General features: G+C 37.6%; 1 protein-coding gene across 1 annotated transcript in view; it reads right to left on the bottom strand.

The window, feature by feature from the left end:
• MTHFD2L (methylenetetrahydrofolate dehydrogenase (NADP+ dependent) 2-like) overlaps positions 1-20,805 on the bottom strand; it is a 95,396-nt gene that overhangs the window by 51,569 nt on the left and 23,022 nt on the right. Inside the window, exons 4-6 of the mRNA XM_012723993.1 lie at positions 19,551-19,703; positions 18,311-18,418; positions 9,701-9,793 (exon numbers count right to left, since the gene is read on the bottom strand). Of these exons, the coding sequence (XP_012579447.1) occupies positions 9,701-9,793; positions 18,311-18,418; positions 19,551-19,703 (354 nt within the window). The remainder of the gene's footprint in view (positions 1-9,700; positions 9,794-18,310; positions 18,419-19,550; positions 19,704-20,805) is intronic.

Raw genomic sequence — 20,805 nt, forward strand, 5'->3', positions numbered from 1 at the left:
AAAAATTTAGACAACTTGAAGTATGGTTGAAGGACATAAAACAAATTATCAAATTACTTTGTGACTTTATAAATTATATATTTCTGAAAGTAAAAAAAAAAAAACAAACAAGGGCACAGCAGGCTTAGAGTAGAGGTTACATACAAGGATTTAGGCACCATTCTCTATTTAAATAGGATGAGGCAGATATCATCATTTGCTGAACAAGGGAAAGAGTCATAAGTCTCTCAAGCAATTAGACAGTGAATGCCACGGCCATGTCTGCCTTGACCAGACATTAGGAGAATTTAATAACCAGCACAGTAGTATAAGGATAAGTGGAAGAGAAAGTAGACTGGATGGCCAGAAGAATATGCAGAGCACATCCAAAGAATGCGGAACTTTCACTCTCAGGTCCCAGATTTTTTTTAACGATTCATTTATTTATGCATACAGAACTGGGGTACAGGTCAGAGGTACAGAGGGGTGAAAGGATTCACCAGAGACAGAGCAGGGAGAAGAATAGGAAGATGAACTGAACTACACTGCTGAGGGGAGCAGCGAGCAGGTCAGGAGAGGTCTGCCACACCATGTAGGTCACCTCCCTGGCCGGGGATTGAACTCATGCTGCAGAGGCTTTTATAGCTTCATAGTACTGTGCTTTACCTGGTTGTGCCATCAGAGGGCCCAGGTACCAGATTTTAAGCATAAGAATAAGTCAAGAGATGTTTCAAGCAGAAAGGAGGCACCCCAGGCTCAGAAAGCAGATAAAAAAAAACTATAAAGGATTGAGAAAACAATTTCTCTTTTTTTGTAAAACATTAATTAAATAATAGGCACGGAAAATACATGGTTACTAAGACCAGGCTCTGTGTGGTGGAAAAAAACACTATGAAGTTACAATAACGTGTGAGAATTAAGACTGGAAAAAGTAAGTTTGTTGGTCACTGGTCAGGACATATGGGGAAATCAAATGCACTGGATGGTAAAGGCCTCGGGTACATAGGACAAATCCACCATCTTGGCCAGCAGTGTATCATGAACAGAAGCAAATATAGTATTGAATATTTAATCTGATTTCTGAGTGGTAGTTGTACAGGTATAAAAATAGTTCTTTTTACTTTAATAAAAAGAACTGTACATGGTTCTTTTTTACTAAGTACATTTTAAATATTTGATAATATATATATTTTTAAAGACCTGACCACAAAAACACAACAAAGCATTGATGGCAATGAATAGAGATATTTCTCAATTCTTAAAGTAAAAAAGAATAATTTCCCTTTGAGCTATTGTTTCTGTGTTCTTCTAGCTAACATTTAGTAGAATTACTGGATCATAGTGCAGCTCTATTGTTAATCTTTTGAGAAAACTATAGACTGTTTTCCATGGGGGCTGGACAAATCTACATTCTCTGCAACAGTGTAAGAAAGAGGGCTCCTTTTTCTCTATGCCCTTGCCAGTATATGTTGTTTCTTTTGATATGGGCCATTCTCATAGAAGAATGATTTCCATTTGATTTACAAGTGATGATGACCATTTCCTCATGTGCCTGTTGGCCATCTGTATGACTCCTTTGGAGAAATGCCTATTTAGCTCAGTCATACCTTGCAAGCTCTTTATCACCAGTGTCAAGGTAAAAAGCCCAGTTTGCTTCAGCATTCTCTTTGATTAATTGTGCCTATTTAGCTCTTCTATCCATTTTTTTTTAAAGATTTTTATTTATTTATGCAGACAGAACTGGGGTATAGGTCAGTGATGAAGGGGGTAAGAGGATTCACCAGAGAGAATGGGGAACAGAACAGGCAGACCTACTAAAATACACTGCTGAAGAGAACAACGGGTAAGACAGGAGAGATCTGCTGAGCCATGTGGGTCAGCTCCCTGGCCAGGGATGGAACTCGTGCCGCAGTGGCTGCAGAGAGCTTCATAGTGCTGTGCTTTAACCCTCTGCATCACCAGAGAGGGTCCATTCTGCCTATTTTTACTTTTTTCCCCCCATTTGATTGAGTAGTTTGAGATCTTTACCAGTCCCTAGTCAGATGTATGGTGTGCAAACATTTTTTTCTATTCATTGGGTGTCTTGATGTTAGTGATGATTTCATTCACTAACTGTGCAGAAGATTTTTAGTTTGATGGAGCCCTAATTTTTTATATTCTCTCTATTTTCCTTGAGTTGTGGACAAATCCACAGATATCACTGAAGAATATGTCGAAATGACTTGCCTTTGCTTTCTTCTATGTATTTTATGATTTCAGGTCTTACACCCAAGTGTTTTATCCACTTGGAATTGAATTTTGTATATGGTGTCAGACAGTGGTCTAGTTTCATTCTTCTGCATGGAGCTGTCCAGTTTTCACAAAACTACTTATGGAAGAGGCTTTCTTTGATCCAGTGTATACTCAGACTATTGTAGATTAACTGTCCACATAGTGTAGGTTGATTTCTGGGCTTTCAATTCTGTTCCATGGTCTGAGTGTCTCATTATATTCCACTTCCATATTGCTTTGTTTTGTTTTGTTTTGTTTTAAGATTTATTTATTTGTGCATACAGAACTGGGGTACAGGCCAGAGGTGCAAGGGAGGTGAGGATTCACCAGAGACAAAGTAGGGAGTAGAACAGGCTGACTGATGAAGTACACTGCTGAGGGGAGCAGCGGGTGGGCCAGGAGAGGTCTGCCACGCCATGTGGATCACCTCCAGCGCAGGGCTGGGATCAAATTCCTGCTGAAGTGGCTTTAGCTTCTTAGCGCTGTGCTTTAACCCACTGCGCCACCGGGGAGGGCCCCATATTGTTTTGATTAGTACACTCTTATATTATATTGCAGTTTGAAGTTTGGAAGTGTAATATTCAGATTCTTCTTTTTTGTCAGGATAGCTTTTTCTATCCTGGGTACTTTGTGGCTCCATGTGAATTTCAGTAATATTTGTGCTATTTATTTAAAGAATATCATTGAAATTTTTATTAGGGTTGTGTTTAATATGTACATTACTCTGGGTAGGATGACCATTTTTACAATGTTAATTCTTCCAATCTATGAGAAAAACATAACTTTTCATTTCTTACTATCTTCTATTTTTTTTTTTTTAATGCTGTATCATTTTCCTTGTATAGGTCCTCCATCACCTTTGTCAAATTTATTCCTAGGTATTTAATGTTTTTGCATATACTTTTGCATATAATTTCTTCTTCTTTTTGCTTGCATATTGGAAGGCAAATCATTTTTGTGTTGATTTTGTAACCTGCCACTTTGATGAACTGATATATTATTTTATTAAATTTTTCAGTGAATTTCTGGTGTTTTCTGCATATTATCATGACATAGGCAAACAGTGATAGCTTTACTTTTTCTTTTCCAATTTGTATTCCTTTTATATTCTTCTCTTGCTTAATTGCTCTAGTTAAGATTTCCAAAATTATGTTGAATAATAGTGGTGAGTGGACATCCTTGTCTTATACTAGATCTTAGTGAAAACATTTTCAGTTTTTCATCGATAGGGATGATAGCCATGGGATTGTCAGATTTTGTTTTTATTATGCTGTGATATGTTCTATTTATCCCCAGTTTTTCAAGGATTTTCATTGTAAATGTATATTGAATCTTATGAAATACTGTCTTAGAACACATTTATATGATGCTATGGTTCTAGTCTTTCCTCTAATTGATGTGGTCTGTTATGTTGATTGGTATGTTGAACCATTCTTGTGTCCTTGGGATAAATCCCACTTGGTCATGGTGTATAACATTTTTAATGCATTGTTAGATTCAGTTTACTAAGGTATTGAATATCTTTACATCTGTGTTCATTAAGGAAATTTGTCTGTAGTTTTCTTTTTATGTGTTGCCTTTGTCTGGTTTTCGTATTAGTAATGCTGGGCTCATAAAATGTGTTTTGAAATATTCCCTCCTTCTCAATTTTTTAAAAGAGTTTGAGCAGGATAGATATTATCTCCTCTTTGAAGGTCTGGTAGAACTCATTTGTGAGGCTCTCTGGTAATGAACTTTTGCTTTGGGGGAGAGTTTTGATTACTGTTCCAATTTCCTTGTTTGTGCCTAGCCTGCTTGTGGGCTGGCTGACTGACACCCTATGTTAGAGGCTCCTATTCTTCACACTGAAGGGTTGAGGCTCAGAGAGATGGGATGACAACTAAGTTAATGCAATTATCAAGTGACAGAGTTGTAGTTTAAATTTTGGATTTCAGACCCTCCCTGGTGACGCAGAGGGTTGGAGTGCTGCACTGTGAAACTTAGCAGAGCCATGGTGGCTTCAGTGTGAGTTCAGTCCCCAGCCCCGGAAGTGATCCACGTGGCACAGCAGACCTCTCCTGATCACTCGCTGCTCCTCTCAGCAGTGTACTTTGTCGATCTGCTGGTTCTGCTCCCCGCTCTGTATCGGGTGAAGCCTCTCACCACCCCTGCACCTTTGGCTGTACTCCATTCTGTATACATAAATAAATAAATCTTGAAAAAAATAAATTTTGGAGTTCTCATTATAGGAAGAACTGCCTTTATATTACCTTATAACATTGAAAATAATTGTTAAAGTTGAGATCAATGACAACTTTAGGAAGGAGGAATTCTAGACGGAGAAGCAGAGGCTAACTAAAGGGGACAAGCTAGAGAGAAGAAATAAGATAGAGAGAGAACAACAGCATTAATCAAGTTAGAAGGTCTACAGGCACCTTCTCAGGAAGTACCCAGGGCTGGAAATGAGCAAGTTCTACTCCCCAGTGGCATGAACTACAGCTGATAAAATATACTCTACTGCATGCTCCACCCATTGGAACATCTCAGTGCCCTGGCATTCTGAAAATTACTAACTCTGCTGCAAGGAGGAAGAAATCTCTTACAGGGAAAACCCTACTGGGAACCTCGTAGGCTGACATCTGATGGAACTGTACTTAAATTTTGATAATATGATGGGAGAAAAGAAGCTGGTTGGTCACTTTGTGTTTTATAACTAGTTAAGTATGAATGTTCCAAGTTACTTTATTGAATAATCCTAGTTATCCCATTTTATATTACAGTGTCTATCATTAAAAGTGTTGTAATAGAGACGCTAAAGTTACAACTGTGATGGTTCATTCATCACGCTGTAGGGGATGGTTTAGTGGATAAAACTCCAGCTTTTACCAACTGTAACACTCTTTACCCAGAGGTTAATATGTAAGTGGCATTGACTCAGCAGTTCATTGTCTGAATGAAACTAGTTCCATAGAGTTTACTCAAATGGGTGGAGGGTCCTTTGGACAATGCCTTGGGGGAGGGGGAGGGGAAAAGACAAAAAACCCTGACTAAATAATGAAGATTCTTAAACTTCTACAAACTTAGAACTTGCCCCAGTTGCCTGGAAGCAAAAGCCATGAAGAGTCAAAGGAAATTCTGACAGTCTTAAAATTCCTGATCTATTCTGGCTAGCCTTTTCTTCTTTATCATTAGCCTTCCATAATTCAATTCAGTCTTCCCCTATGCTACTTCTTTTCATTCAACTGTTTAATACTTTATAATTTAGATGTCCATAATAATCTCATTATTTTCTTGGCCATTCTCTAAATTTGTAATCTTAACACTTATACTCAAATCAGTCTACTCCTCCACATAACAATATGAATTACTATTTCATGAATGACTTTTAATTTATGACTTTATCAATTACTTTACAATGACAACTTATGAATGTTTGAAGTTTGTTAAAATAATGCTGCCTCTATGTAAATCTGCTAATAAGTAATAAAATGATCCCACCTTTATAAAGTTACATTCTTAAAATTTTATCAGCTATATTTGTAATAACTTGAAATCTCTATTCCAGTTGTAATCTCAAAATATATGCAGTACCCACTATATGCTAAATATTATTCCCAGAACTTGACTACCAAGCTAAAAAAATATTTCCTGCTCCTGCTGTGTCTAAAATCTTGACAGAAAATCAAAAACTAGTCTTAAGTGATTTTACCATGGATGGAACTTTAAAGTGCCTAAATATAGATGAGTTCTCTCAGTGAACTCTGAGAAGTGATATTTTAGAGAGACTTGAAGCCACTTATTTCTAAATGATGGCTTCACAGAGTCTGATATTCAAATTTGAGCACCTAAGCTTGTCTAAATCTCTATATTTTAGGGAAATATTTAAAAGGTAAGTGATATATGGTTAGTTCTACCAGATAGGACTACTGGAATTTAAGAAACTGAAAGGATGAAATTAATATTAACATAAACAAATTTTATTCGTACCACAAGATTTTCACATGAAAATTTCCTCTTTTACTTTTTTCTTCTACAAGCCCATTCCAAGATTTCATCACTACATTCTTTGCTGTCATCTTTCAGACATTATCAATCTTTCTGATACATACACACTACTCCTCCTTCTACTCTTCCTGTCTTGTAGATGGGATTGCTTCCATATATGCTGACATTCTCGTTATGACAACGATCCAGCCCTCCCTGTTCCAGCTACCTCTGCCATTAGATCGCTATCTCCTTTTTTAATACTCATTGCTAATTGTATTTGCTTATTTCCCACACATAATGCATGATGTGGCCATTTTAGTACTAGTTCATTCCTATTGTATGATTATATGGAATTCTTCTGTGTGTTAATTCATGCTCTCTCTATAATTTCATTGCAATTTACCAGTATCTGCATATTTTGTTCTCAGCTTATCCAGGTTGATATTAAAGAGGTGGAAGTATAGCAATCTTTGGTTATTTCTTAAATATTCTCAACTTTCGGGCCCTCCCTGGTGGCACAGCTGGTTAAAGCACAGTACTAAGCCACTAAAGTGGCTAAAGCCACTTCAGCATGAGTTCGAACCTGCCCTCACCAGAGGTGATCCATCCACATGGCGCAGCAGACCTCTCCTGACCCTCCCACTGCTCCCCTCAGCAGTGTACTTCGTTGATCTGCCTGTTCTGCTCCCCACTCTGTCTCTGGTGAATCATCTAACCGCCCCTGCACCTTTGGCCTGTACCCCATTTCTGTATGCACAAATAAATAAATCTTTAAAATAAAAAAAAAATCTTAACTTCCAACAAATGTCCCAATATGCTAATACTTCCTTGTTGTGACTGCAGGGCTATGTATAGGGCTGTTATGCAGCATTAAATATATCTTTGTAGCTAGTTAAAGGCATTAGAGTTAGAATACAAGGCAAAAAAAAAAAAAAGAAAGAAAGAAAAGTCTTGTTCCAGTCTTCACTCAAAATGTCTTCCAGCCAGAATGAGGAAGGTAATTGGCCAATTGCCTAAAATAACCATGCACCTGACTGGCGCCCTCTGCTGGTACAATGGTAGCATATGTAGGATGGCTGGACTCCTGAGTCTCAAGACTGTCCATACAGTGGCCCCAGGACCTTTTAATAACCGTTTTATTAATTAAATATTCTTAATTATTCTTTCTCATCCCTTCCTTTATTTACCTCGTCTTTACCTATCTGATTTTTAAAATATCTATACACAATGTTGATTTCACAAAGGTCTATAAAGTATACAGGAGAACTAAAGGATGATGATATTGTTGACATAATGATTTGTGATATAATGTTTGATTTGGTCATAAAAATGTCATTTTCCATTTCTTTCTTTTTTTTTTACATTTTAAAAAAGGTTAGGTTTACTAGGAAAGGGAGGAAAAGAAAGAAAGGTACCTGCATAGTCACAGGAGGTCAAGAGAGCCCGTGTTCCTGCTTTGTCAAGGGAAAATGTTTGTGAAAAGAAACACCTGCAGAGTCGCAGACAGGCAGGAAAGCTGCTCATCTGTCATTTCTTATAAAGTATAAGCATGAATGCATACTACTAGAAGAAAGTATTTATTCAATATTATAATTGAAAATAATTGATAAATGGGAGCCAAGATAAGTTGGGAAATATTATTTATACTTTGATAACATTAGGATTAAGTACCATAAGCTTAAGAAAATGTAAATGTCTCCCTGCTTCACATTAGGAATGGACACAGATAACCACTCATATTCCTCTCTATGCACCAAATTCTGAGTCTTATGTGTGAATCAAAGTGTTTCTAAAAAAAAAAAAAAAGTCAGCACAGTGTTTGTCTTTCATGAATATATCAATCGCTGCAACAGTATTTCACTTAATATTCACATACGGTCTGAAAAAGTTTACTAATGTTCTAAAACTTTTACCTCTGTAAGTCCCATGAAAATTTTTGTATTTTTGGGGCCCTCTCTGGTGGGGCAGCGGGCTAAAGCACAGCACAAAGAGGCTTAAGCCATTTCCACATGAGCTCGATCCCCGCCTGCCCCGGAGGTGACCACATGGCGTGGCAGACCTCTCCTAACCCACCCGTTGCTCCCCTCAGCAGTGTACTTCGTTGATCTGCCTGTTTTGTACCACACTCTGTCTCTGGTGAATCCTCTCACCCTACGCATCTCTGGCCTGTACCCCAGTTCTGTACAAATAAATAAATAAATCTTTAAAAAAAAATTTGTATTTTTGAATTAGAAATTTAGTAGCTCTGATTTCTTAGAAATATAGGAAGTGTGGTTATATTTACTATGTAGTGACATTTTTAAAAAGGGATATTGGACTTCCCTGGTGGTGCTAAGTCTCAGCACTATGAAGTTATCACCAGCCACTGAAGCACGAGTTTGATTCCCATGCAGGGAGCTGACCTACATGCCAGCAGCAGACCTCTCCTGTCTCGCCCGCTGCTCCCCTCAGCAGTGTATTTCGGTAGATCTGCCTGTTCTGCTCCCCACTCTGTCTCTGGTGAATCCTCTCACCCCCCTCACCTCTGGCAAACAGCCCAGCTTTTGTATGAATAAGTAAATAAATAAATAAATAAATAAAATCTTTAAAAAGGGGGAAGGGGATATTTCTGTTTTTATCCTATAAGGAGGCAAATTTCTCTACCTGAAGTCATCACATATATATTGTGTGTTCCAGAAAAGGCCCTATATTAGAATAAAAAATTAAATTAAATTATGGTTGAAACTAATTTAAACTGTTACTATTCTCTTCATTGGAATAACTTCTTCTGGAATGTTTACTCTCTCTTTACTGTCTGTTTCATACCTAGAAATTTAAGTGTAAAGCACAGAAGTTACCAATAGCTTTCAACTGACAAATAAAAAGGGCTCTTATGCAAGCCTTGGATAAAGTAAGAATCTCGAATCACAATTATCTGAAATGTAGAAAAACTATTAAGCAAGAGTAAAGGTAGATGTAAAGGGTAAAATTACTTTCTATGTTTGGATACAAAACAATTACAGAAAAACCTAAGTCCACTAAATGAGAATCCATTGATTTTTTCTGTTTCTACTTGGGTCCATCTAGAGTCAATTCTCCCAGATACAGTGTATAATGTTTTATATATATAATCAGATTGTGTCAGTCTCCTGTGCTTAAACATCTTGGCTTATATAACAGTCATTATCATGGTCTACAAATTCTTATGGAATCTAGCCCTCATTATCTTTTCAAGAGCATTTCCCAGTGTCCCCAAAACTCACTCATGTTTAAGAGCAATCGTGACTGTTCCAGAAACTGGCAAAGTGCACATTTGCTCATGTTTAACCATTTGGGTTTCCATAGAGAAGTGATCAGTGTCATATGGGTGCAGTGGATCACATGATGATTGCCAGAGACAGAATCCAGTTGATGGAGGTAAATTATCTCACACACATGTCAGCACTTCAGGCAGGACTTACTCTGCTGATGACATTCCACCCAGTAAAAGCCACTAAGCACTTACCTGTAGCCACTATGATGATATCTGCCAGCTGAGTATGGATCTTCAGTTGTTCTTTGGGAGTATATCTGTGAGCTATCGTCACAGTTGCATCACCTGGAAGACCAAAGAACTTCCATTAATGATGAATGAGTTTTTCCAAGTTTTCTGGACATTCAATTTTGATAGTTTCAGCTATATCCTAGGAATAGGAAAGAGGCTTTGAAATGACTGAATCACTTTAGAGCAAAAACTAGAGACGAAAGTCTAGATGACATTAAGTAGTATGTGCTTTAACTGAACCAGTGTAAAATCATATAGAAAAAATGAGGGTGGGTGGAGACCAGAACAAAACAAAAGCAAGGCTCTAGAAACCTAGGAATCAAAAACAGGTCAGTACATAGGTACAGGAGATACTCACTGCTTGGTATTAACATATATATAAACACTGAAGACACAGGTAAGCATGCTGAAAACTGTCTTGTCTATGGCCTGTGTCATAGACAAAAGAATAGCTTTGTCATAAGGAGGTGTCAAGGAAGGGTTCTTAGAGTATTCTGTTCATAGTGCTTGATGATAAGTACCTGGGCTACTGCCTTTGAAGTAGTGAACACCTTATTTAGGCAAGACTTAAGTTTACTAGCAGTCTAACCATCTGACAGGCTGGCCTTCCTTTTGTTTTCCAAAAGGCGGCACAGTAGAACAAATACTTCCATAAAAACAAAAGCACATGACTTAGTCCAATTATAAGAAACTTGTTCCTTTTCAGAACTAAAGTTTCTCTCTCTCTCTCACTCTTTTTTTTTTTTTCAATTTCTACCAAGATTCTACATCTATTTTTGATGGCAAGACATAACAAGTCTCAACTTCTTTTTCCATGAAACAAATATTCAAGTATCTACTCATGACTACCTCAGCATATAAAGCAAAACAGCAGATCCAAAAAGAGCTAGCAGGTTTTGCTTTGTCATTTTATGTGGAAAAGGAAAGACTTAGCCATTATCAAGTTAAAAGACAAATCACAGGAAGTAAGACCCAGCGCTCATAACAGCACTGGTGAAAAAGATGTCTGAGTTCTGGTTTTAAGCCAGTGCCTCCAGAGTCGATTTGAATATATGTATATTTTTTGCACCACAAGCTTCTACTACATCTTTAAGCAAGAAAGAAGGACAGAAGCAAGCAACAAGGCAATCAAATAAATAACTGTGGAGAAATTCGCTATGGAAGCCAAAATGGCACAATCAAAACTGATGTGATGAAAGCCCTTACATAAGAACTTATTATATGTCTAGCACATTCCTAGTACTTTATATGTGTCAAAATACTATGAGAGTATTTTTTAATGAGGCAGAAACAGATTATTTACATTTTACAAATGAGAAAACTGAGAAACAAAAAGTCTAATAATTTGTCCCCTGTAATACAAATGATAAAAGTGCCAGAACTCAGACTCACTTCGTCTAACTCTAGTGCCTAAACTCCAAATCATTTCACTATACAATCTCCATGTTGGGTAGAAAGAAAAACAACTGTTTGAATTTACAATTATAAAACCAGAGGTAGCACATATGTGTCTTCACTGCTATCAGTTGAGTAGCATTTCTGTGGTTAACATCCTGACTCTTACAGGAAGCCATTGTAAAATCTCAGTGTACACTTCTTTGTCCTTGGCAATAATTCTACCTTGAGAATTTAGGATACATCAGTAGTACTGATAAGAAATCATCTACTGACAGAAAGCACATATGCCTTTAAAACAGAAAATGATGAGGCCATTTCACAGATCTTAAAATAATACTGCAATCTTGATACCTGATTTGTATTTATTATGCCTTCTAGTTTGATTTGAGGTGTTATTTCTATATTAAGTTCTATATTAAGTTGTTCAAATAATTTTAGACATAGCTAAGCACACTAAGATTTGAGCCTTCTTTTCATGCCTAAAATGAACCAGGCTTTAACTTGTATCAGGTGAAGCGCTGGCTGGTCTGACTTCCTTTTTATCAGCCCTTCAGTTATCATACAATCACATTGGGCCACTAAGTAAATTACAACTAAGAAATATGACTCCACACGATTAGTCAAATGACATTTGAAGCTAACTCCTATAAAAAAAAACTACCTCAGAGTTCCTTTGAGAGAAAGATGATTAAGAAAGGCCAACTGCGGCCCTCCCTGGTGGCGCAGCAGGTTAAAGCGCAGCACCGAGAAGCTAAAGCCACTTCCGCATGAGTTCGATTCCCGCTGGCCCCGGAGGTGACCACATGGCATGGCAGACCTCTCCTGACCCGCCCGCTGCTCCCCTCAGCAGTGTACTTCATTGATCTGCCTGTTCTACTCCCCACTCTGTCTCTGGCGAAGCCTCTTGCTGTCCCTGAGCCTCTGGCCTGTACCCCAGTTCTGTATGCACAAATAAATAAATCTTAAAAAAAAAAAAAAAAAAAGGCCAACTGAGTCTAGACTAGCAGACTCTAAATATTTTTAAAACCTGGGGAAGGCTGTAGGGAGTACAATTAAGAGTGAACGTTGTGTATGGTAAGTTTGAAATGCCTTTTGGTCTTTGGAGGGGAGCTATTATGTGGACAATCCTTAAATATAGAGTATACAGCACACATGGGGGAGAGATATCTGATAATTTAGGGCTGGAAAGTAGGTGTAGGGAATGACTATGGAAAAAGAAATTAAGTTCTGGGCTCACTTAAATGTTTTAAAAAGTTGTCCTTTACCCTAACTACATTAAAACCTTCTATAGAATTTCTAAATACTGTGACTTCATTGTTCTGCAAGGTGCAATATTTTTTGGAGTCTTCAGATGATTCCAATGGAAGTTAGGGTTGAAAACCACTGGCTTAATGGCTGGAAACAGGAGAATGTTCCAGAAATGAGAAGAAATATCTACTGTGATGAGGAAAATGATTGCCATTGGTAGTTCTACTCTGTGCTTAAGCAATAAAAAAAAATACCTTACAAAATGTGGCCATTCCTTCCTCCAACTAAGCTTTTTAAAGAAAGTTCTACTCCTTTGTAGCACCTGGAACAATTACAAGGAGTTGATCATTCAGGCTTAATTGTTAAATGACTATCTCTCTTACTGCACTGTAACTTAAGAGAACAGGTAAAGGTATGATCTATTTACCATTATATGTGTCATGCTTAGTGACAAGAGATCAGCCCTCTGTAAGAAGACAGCACCATATACTAACAGCTAAAAAAAGTCAAATCAAAATGATAGAACCCCAATGTTTGACCAGGAAAACTGAAATATATTTAAGTTAAACTTCTTTTCCTCTTTCCAGTATCGTGAGGTACTTCTCTTCTCTTCCTGAACCATTTATGATGATTCTTGGCAGAGGGGGATACTTAACTTCTACTTTTATATAAATGCCTGTAATTTTAAAACAGGAAGGACTTAGTATGAGAATTTAGCCACTTCTCTCCCTCTTCCCTTCCTTCCTGCCTCCCAGTATTTTTCAATAAAGGGCATTTTACTTTAAATCACTCTGCTATTGTCTGACTTTTTGAAATACTTGCATAGTACTTGGCACATAAGGGAAACTAAACAAACTCTGGATAACTGACTAACTAGTTGCATTATTACCAACTATTGCCACATTCTATTATGCAACAAAATCTAATAAGACAATGAAACTAAGGGAATTGTGCAAAGTGGAATAAAAAGGAAAAAGACAAATACCATAAGATTTCCTTTATATGAAGACTATAAAGAAAATAAGCCAAAACAAAACAAAACCTAGAAACCTGACTACAGAATAAAACTACCAGAGGAAACGCGTAGGGAGTGGGGGTTAAAGAGGAGAGGGTTCCAAATGGACTGTGGTGGATTATGGGTGCTCTGGTGGTGGACATAAGTGGTAACATACATGAAGAAGGTGAGCCTATACCTCTGAGTCACAGATAGTGCTGTAAACTGAGATCACCTCAATAAAAATTAATACAATTTTAAAAAAATGTATAGGACAAAAGACATGTTATTGAGAAGTTCATGTTCAATATGTCTGTGTACAAAAGGAACAGTAGACAAAGAGTCAACAATTTTGATGTGTTGTGTTGTAGCATATACAACATGCAAAAGTGAGGCAATCTGAGCTGCATCCTGAAAGATAAGTGGGACATGGGCGGGGAACCAGGGAGTGATGGGAACCAGCATTCCATCCGCAGGGAACTGGGTATTTACCGGCAAGGAGGCATGGGAGATATGGTGTGTTTGTGGAAGCCTGTATACAGGTCCATGGGGCTTCGGCATAAGGTCCCAGGGAGAAAGTGAGGGACGGAATGGCTGAAAGGTAGGACGGTACAGACTGCAGTTTCTTGTGATGTTCAACATTGAGGCTTATAGACATTAGAAAAGGGGTGCTCTGTGAGGGTAGTAAAACAAATGCCTCCTATTCCAACGTCATGGGAAAACAGAGAAAATGAAAGGAAAAGATAATGATCAATGATCTAGACTTTACTTTCAATTTTAATTAATGTTGAATGTTGGTTTCAACAGTGTCAGGGCTCCCATGTGAGTACATGGTATTTCCCGAGGGCAGTACTTTCCAGACACTAGCGGCGGAAATGAGACTGAGTATGGCGCAGTCTGATAATTCAGCATGGAAGAGGAAACTAAAACAAGCACTTGCGCTTTTCTCCCACCTCTACTACGCAAACTCAAAGTTGTCATTTAGTAAAGTCTAATTAACAGAGGCATCCCAGATCTCACAAAGCAATATTCCTAGTGTCTCGCCAAGCATATTTCTAAAATGGGGTGATCAGTGAGCAGCAGAGATTGCATGTCTGTGAACCACCCTGCCCCAGTTTGGTAATGGTTGATTCCAGAGAGGTAGCAACTGTCCTATTCCACTCCACTGCCAGCAAGGCTGAGTCTCAAGGCCAGTCACACGATAGCTTTGTGCAACTTCTGCATTCCAAGATGTTTCTGTTTAGTTCCTCTCTTTGAAACCTGGGCATGCCAGCCTGATCCAGCTCAGAGCTGAGCTTAATCACACATCCCACTCACATCACATCGCACTGTCTCAATCACCCACTTTGGTACTGCTACCTGGAGGCACCTCCAGGAGGGGGTGATAATGCTCCAAGCTGGCAGAGATGTTCATTTCTACAACTTTCACAAAGGAAAGGTATTTCACTGGTAAATTATCTTGTAGTTTTTCAGTTAGAAAGGATATCCCTTGAATAACAAATCCCTAGAAAGTTGCAGCTTCAACACAAAAACTGAACACATGCAAAAGCAATGCTATGTGGAAACAGTCCAAAGGTGATTCTGAGATGCAAACTCTCATTTCCAGAAACACCACCACCCGAGAGTGTTTCCTACCTAACGAGTACTGAATCAAAACAGCCCACATGGAACCAAGAACATCCTTGTAAGCAAAACCAGCAGGTGACTGACCCTTTTTAAATGACTTTTAAAAGGTCTCTGTAGAGCCCTTCCTGGTGGCGCAGCAGGTTAAAGCACAGCACTAAGAAGCTAAAGTCACTTCAGCATGAGTTTGATCCCCACCCTAGAGGTGACCACATGGCGCAGCAGACCTCTCCTGAACCACCAGCTCCTCCCCCAGCAGTGTACTTCATCAATCGGCCTGTTCTGCTCCCCACTCTGTCTCTGGTGAATCCTCTCACTGCCCCTGCACCTCTGGTCTGCACCCTAACTCTTATTTATGCATAAATAAATCTTTAAAAAAAATGTCTTTGTATTGGACCCTCCCTGGTAACATAATGGGTTAGGACACAGCACTGCAAGCAAGCTGCAGCCGCTTCAGTGTGAATTCAAGCACAGGCCTGGAGGTGATCCACATGGTGCGGGAGACCTCTTCTGACCCTCCACTGCTCCCCTCAGCAATGTACTTCATCGATCTTCCTTCCTGCTCCCCACTCTGTCTCTGGTGAATCCTCTTACCACCCCTGCACCTCTGCCCCAGTTCTGTAAGCATAAATAAATAAATCTTAAAAAAAAAAAAGCCTCTGTATTAATGCCATTGATGCTACTATTGTTACTTAAAGGAGGAACCTATTACCCCATGTTGTGGTCACTAAAGGGAAACTATTTTAGACAAGCTGTTGTACAGAATATAAAATATGCACAAGAACTTACTGTGAAAGAGTTGAAATAAAATCAGCTTCAGTATTCCTTTGGTGACAATTAATAGTTATAACACCTTGGCCACTGTGGCATTCTGTTATCTTGAAGGAAAAAGCCATTTTGGACAAATGAAAGCTGAGAGTAAAGCTAGGTTTTCATCTGAAAGAAGGTAAAACTGGGTAGATTATTTACTAAAAGAAGACCCAGTGATATACAAGTGATCACATTGATACTCAACATCCTAATAACTAGTGGGGCAAATGAGGACAGACTCTCCACTGGCAACCTCTTTTCATCCCCGAGTTCACCACAGTTCACCCTAAACCACTGAATCTCTGAGTAGGCCTGCCAAATGTTGTGCCACTGAACATTTACCATTTAAATCACCTGTTCTTGTCTATTGTGCCCCTTCTGTTATCCCCCACACCTACTCCACCCCCAAAATCATAAGCTCCGGAGGACAGCAACCTGCTCTCTGGGAACCCCACGGTTGCTCAATGCCATGCCTCCCCCCTCCCCAGCAGAGGTAATTTCCCCGCAGAATTCTGCTGTGCTGAGTGTCAGCAGCATCCCTTTAATTTAAGATTCTAGCACATTCTTAATCCTCTATATATCTGTATTTCAAACTCTTGAGTAATTAAAAAGATTTTTTCTCACACAACAGCTAGAATCCATGTCCTAAATAATCAAGCCTAAAAACTAGCCATGACTCGACACATATGAAATAGCCAAGTTAGAGCATAATCATTTCTTTCCAGTGCAGTGACCTTTGGTTTTAGCATACCCATGGATTATTAGGGCTCTGACTCTTTTCAACTAAAGAAAGACAGTGTGAGCAGAACACTCAAAATGGTGAGTGCCATCAAAACAAGTTCTGTAGATATGAACTGGCTAAGTTAATCCTCCATTATATCCATTAGCTAGCAATGTATATAACTACTATTCTAACAGATGTGGACATTTGAATTATTAACTTTCCCACAGACTCCAAATCTTCAATAAGCAGTTTTCAACAATTCATTACATTAATTATTTCTGTTACCACACTTATTAACTAAACATGAGATTAAATGCCTCCATGTTACAAACTGTCCAATAGCATCTTTAATATAATTTGGTTCCTTTTAGATATTCTAATTATAACGGTAACTTTAAATGCTATTATAATAAATTTCAATTTAACCACTAGATTTGTAAGTAATCAGTATAATAACAATTCAATTTCAATATGTAATGAGGTAAAAATAGTTTATAACAGAAAGTGTAAAATACTTAGAAAGTTAACATATTTTGTAAATTTTATTAAGAAATTAACATGTATTTTGATATCCATAAGAAAAAGTACAAAGAATGATTTAATAAATTATGACATCATATTTCTAATCAATACTTTATATTTGGCTTGATTTGTTTGTAGAGTGTGTAAATTCAATGTTTATACAAACAACTATAGCAAAAACCATACCTGACCCCCCCAAAGGCAAATAAATTCTATCAGAAAAAGCAAGTGAATTATGAAAGTTGAAGTATAGCTTTATATATGCACAATGAAAACTGTGTTAATACCACCAGATTTGAACTTTCAAGCAGTTCTTAAGACTAGGATTTTTAAAGTTATCTAGAGTTACCACCACAGCCTACTGCACCAGGATCTACCTATAAATTTTGACTTCTGGCACTATTTAGTTCTTTAGATTCAGGAGGGGAAAATAATAATTAAAAGCCTCATAATTCATCATATTAGATACATGATATGTAATCATGGAGCTTATTCTTCCATAGGGTATTGTAGTTGAAATAAATTATTTCATAGTACCATGTCAATCAAGATACTAAAATAAGTATTTGAAAATTTGGAACTCACTAAAATATCAACACTGGAATTCACTAAAGCTAATAATTATAAGAAATCTATATATTTGTACACTGGTTTTGTGTTTGTGTATGTGTACACACAGGTTTCTATCAGCATGGGATTTTTATGTATCTAGCAGTTTTCTGCCTTTCTTAATGCTATATTACTGATGATTTAAAGAAAACATATAGAATCAAAGCAAAGAAAATAGGAACAAAGGAGTTCTGCATTTCTAGTAATTCCTTTAGTCACTTTCAAAGCATTCATGTCATGAAACATGAATAAAGGAAACAGCTCTTTGCATAAATATTCTAAGTCATATTTTCTTTTTAAGATTTATTTATTTATGCACACAGAGCTGGAGTATAAACCAGAAGTGTAGAGGCAGTGAAACGATTCACCAGAGACAGAGTGGGGAGCAGGACAGTCAGATCCACTGAAATGCGCTGCTGAGGGGTGCAGCGGACGGGTCAGGAGAAGTCTGCTGCGCCATGTGAGTCACCTTCCGGAGTTGGGGATTGAATTCTGCACTGAAGCGGCTGTAGCTAGCTTGCAGTGCTGCATCTTTACCCGTTGTGCCACCAGGGAGGGCCCCTAGGTCATATTTTCAAACAATTTAATGATTTTAAGATGTAAGAACATGGTAAGATTACACCTGCTCTCCCCGCCCACCTACCTCCTGGTCGTTCATGCTCTCCATCAGTGTGCAGAAGCATAGCAATGGGCATCCCCACATTCTTCGATCTTCCAGCAACAACCACATTTTTTCCAAATGTTTCAATTCCTTAAAATACAGGATTTGATTTGAATGAAAAATTAATGAGAAAGAAATTAAACATTTGAAAAGCCAATCAAAACATTCTTTAAAACTTTTCAACGAAATTTGGATGTTTGGTTGACCTGTCTATAATGTGTCCACATTGTTTAAAAATATTTCAGTGTAAATTGCTTGGATTTAGCATCAATTCTCTGATAGTGAACTCATTAACCACCACAAATATTTTTAAATTGACATTAAATTACTTTTAAATATTAAGTTTTCCATTTGAAATTAGAAAGCACAGAGACTTAAAATATGTTAAAATAAACACTCGTTATAAATTAACTAAAGCACAATAGAGTGAAACTTAACTGACAATCAAATTGTGAGCAAATTTGCTCAAAATGAAGTGCAAAAAAAGTTGTTTTACCAAATTTATGCATTATAATTGACAGGAGAGAAGCAGTAAACTTATGGTCTTAGAAAGGCATGGAAGATAAACCTTGAAGATTTAATACTCTTTACCTCTTTTGAGCATAGCTTCTTCATAAGAAAAATAAAGAAGTTAGAATAAAAGTGCTTCCACATACAATCTAATAGTGTGATTCTCGAACCTGTTTTCTCAGTGGAAGTTTTGTTTTATTATATTTAGAAAACATTGTATGAGAAAGGAGATGATAATGCCACAATGGAAGTGACAGTGATGGAAACAGGAAAACCATCTATATAAAAGGCAACGTGAGGTCAATTAATTGAGTCAGACACTTACAGATTTCTGAGAATACTCCTGTATTTAGAGCACAATTCAAGCAGAGTTACCATGAAAAGTTAGGTTCTATAAAAGGATTCAAATATGTTCAGCACATTTTGTTTTCAAAGGTCAGAATAAAAATACAGTAACTTGAAGTTCAAAAATAAGGAGACAAACCTACTACTTGAAAAATTCACTGATTAAAAGATGTAAATCAGTTACATGTAACCTGGCATGTATTCTTCATTTTATTTTGACTTGTCCTTTGACTTCTGTAACTTTCTCTCTTTCTACAGATGGAAATTTTCTGGTTTATCATGTTCTTAAGAGAACTGAGCTGTTTCCATGTGCAAATGCCCTGCTGAATACTTACCACCCATAGCCCATACAGCACAAGTTACCAACCTGTTCTTCTGAGGATTTCCCAAACTGCACATGCCGTGGCAGGTATGAGACAGTGCTGGTCAAGGCACAGTCTTCCCATGTTGATGATGTGAAATCCATCCACATCTTTCTCAGGGGCAATTCCATTGCATACAGTTCGCTCATCCACGTGGTCTAAAAAGTAAATAAAATCGCTCCAATTGTACAATGATTATTAATACAGAAATCTAGAAAATGAAATCTGAGGGCTATAGTCAGATCACTTTTTTTTTTTTAATTTACTTATTTGTGCATACAGAACTGGGGTACAGGCCAGAGGCCAAGGGGCGTCGAGAGGCTTCACCAGAGACAGAGTGGGGAGCAGAACAGGCAGATGGATGACGTACACTGCTGAGGGGAGCAGCGGGCGGGTCAGGAGAGGTCTGCCACGCCATGTGGTCACCTCCGGGGCAGGCGGGAATCGAACTCATGCGGAAGGGGCTTTAGCTTCTCAGTGCTGTGCTTTAACCCGCGTGCCACCAGGCCCTACAGTCAGATCAATTTTAAGTTAGTTTTAATAAAAGTGTAAAATCTTGATACTTCATTTTCTTGCCAGCAAAAAAGTAAGCCAAATTGTACTTGCTTGATAGAGATAATTAACTTCTGTACCAGTGTATGTAATTACAGGACCAGAAGTGACAGGCCTGGTCAGATGGAAAATTTCATGAAATAAAAAATTCATCAATGAGATCTGGGGAAAAAACACAAGTAATACGTCTTTGTCTTAATAAGTTTTCAAATGTAGAGGGTTTAAATGTATATTTTTCCTCTCTAAGACATTTTCATGAGTAGACATCTATTAAATATTTCTATCATGACAAGTTAACAGGTTATTGTTAATATGAAAACAGTCATAACTTCATTAGTGCTTAGGTTCCTACTGAGAACATAGCAAAAAGAAACAAACACAATATCTGCCTGAAACATTGGCACAAAGGAATCTAAAATATCATTGTGGTTTCCTACTAAGAAGAAAAAGAACATGACTTGAGTAATGATGTAATAAATTAGAAATGAAGGACATTCATCTCTTTCTGAAAAGCAATAAATGACTTTTACTACTCTATCAAAATACTTAGATTATCCTAAGTCCAACAATTAACTCACATACATAGCATATTGAAATAAAGTTGTAATTGCAACGTAACATTTCTTTGTGCATACACTATGGATGCCATTTAGATATTTAAGATAAATATGGCTAAACATAAAAGATAAAACTAGTTTCTAGGTGAAA

This window comes from Condylura cristata, unplaced genomic scaffold, assembly GCF_000260355.1.
Source record: "Condylura cristata isolate star-nosed mole 26May11 unplaced genomic scaffold, ConCri1.0 scaffold00012, whole genome shotgun sequence".
Taxonomy (NCBI): domain Eukaryota; kingdom Metazoa; phylum Chordata; class Mammalia; order Eulipotyphla; family Talpidae; genus Condylura; species Condylura cristata.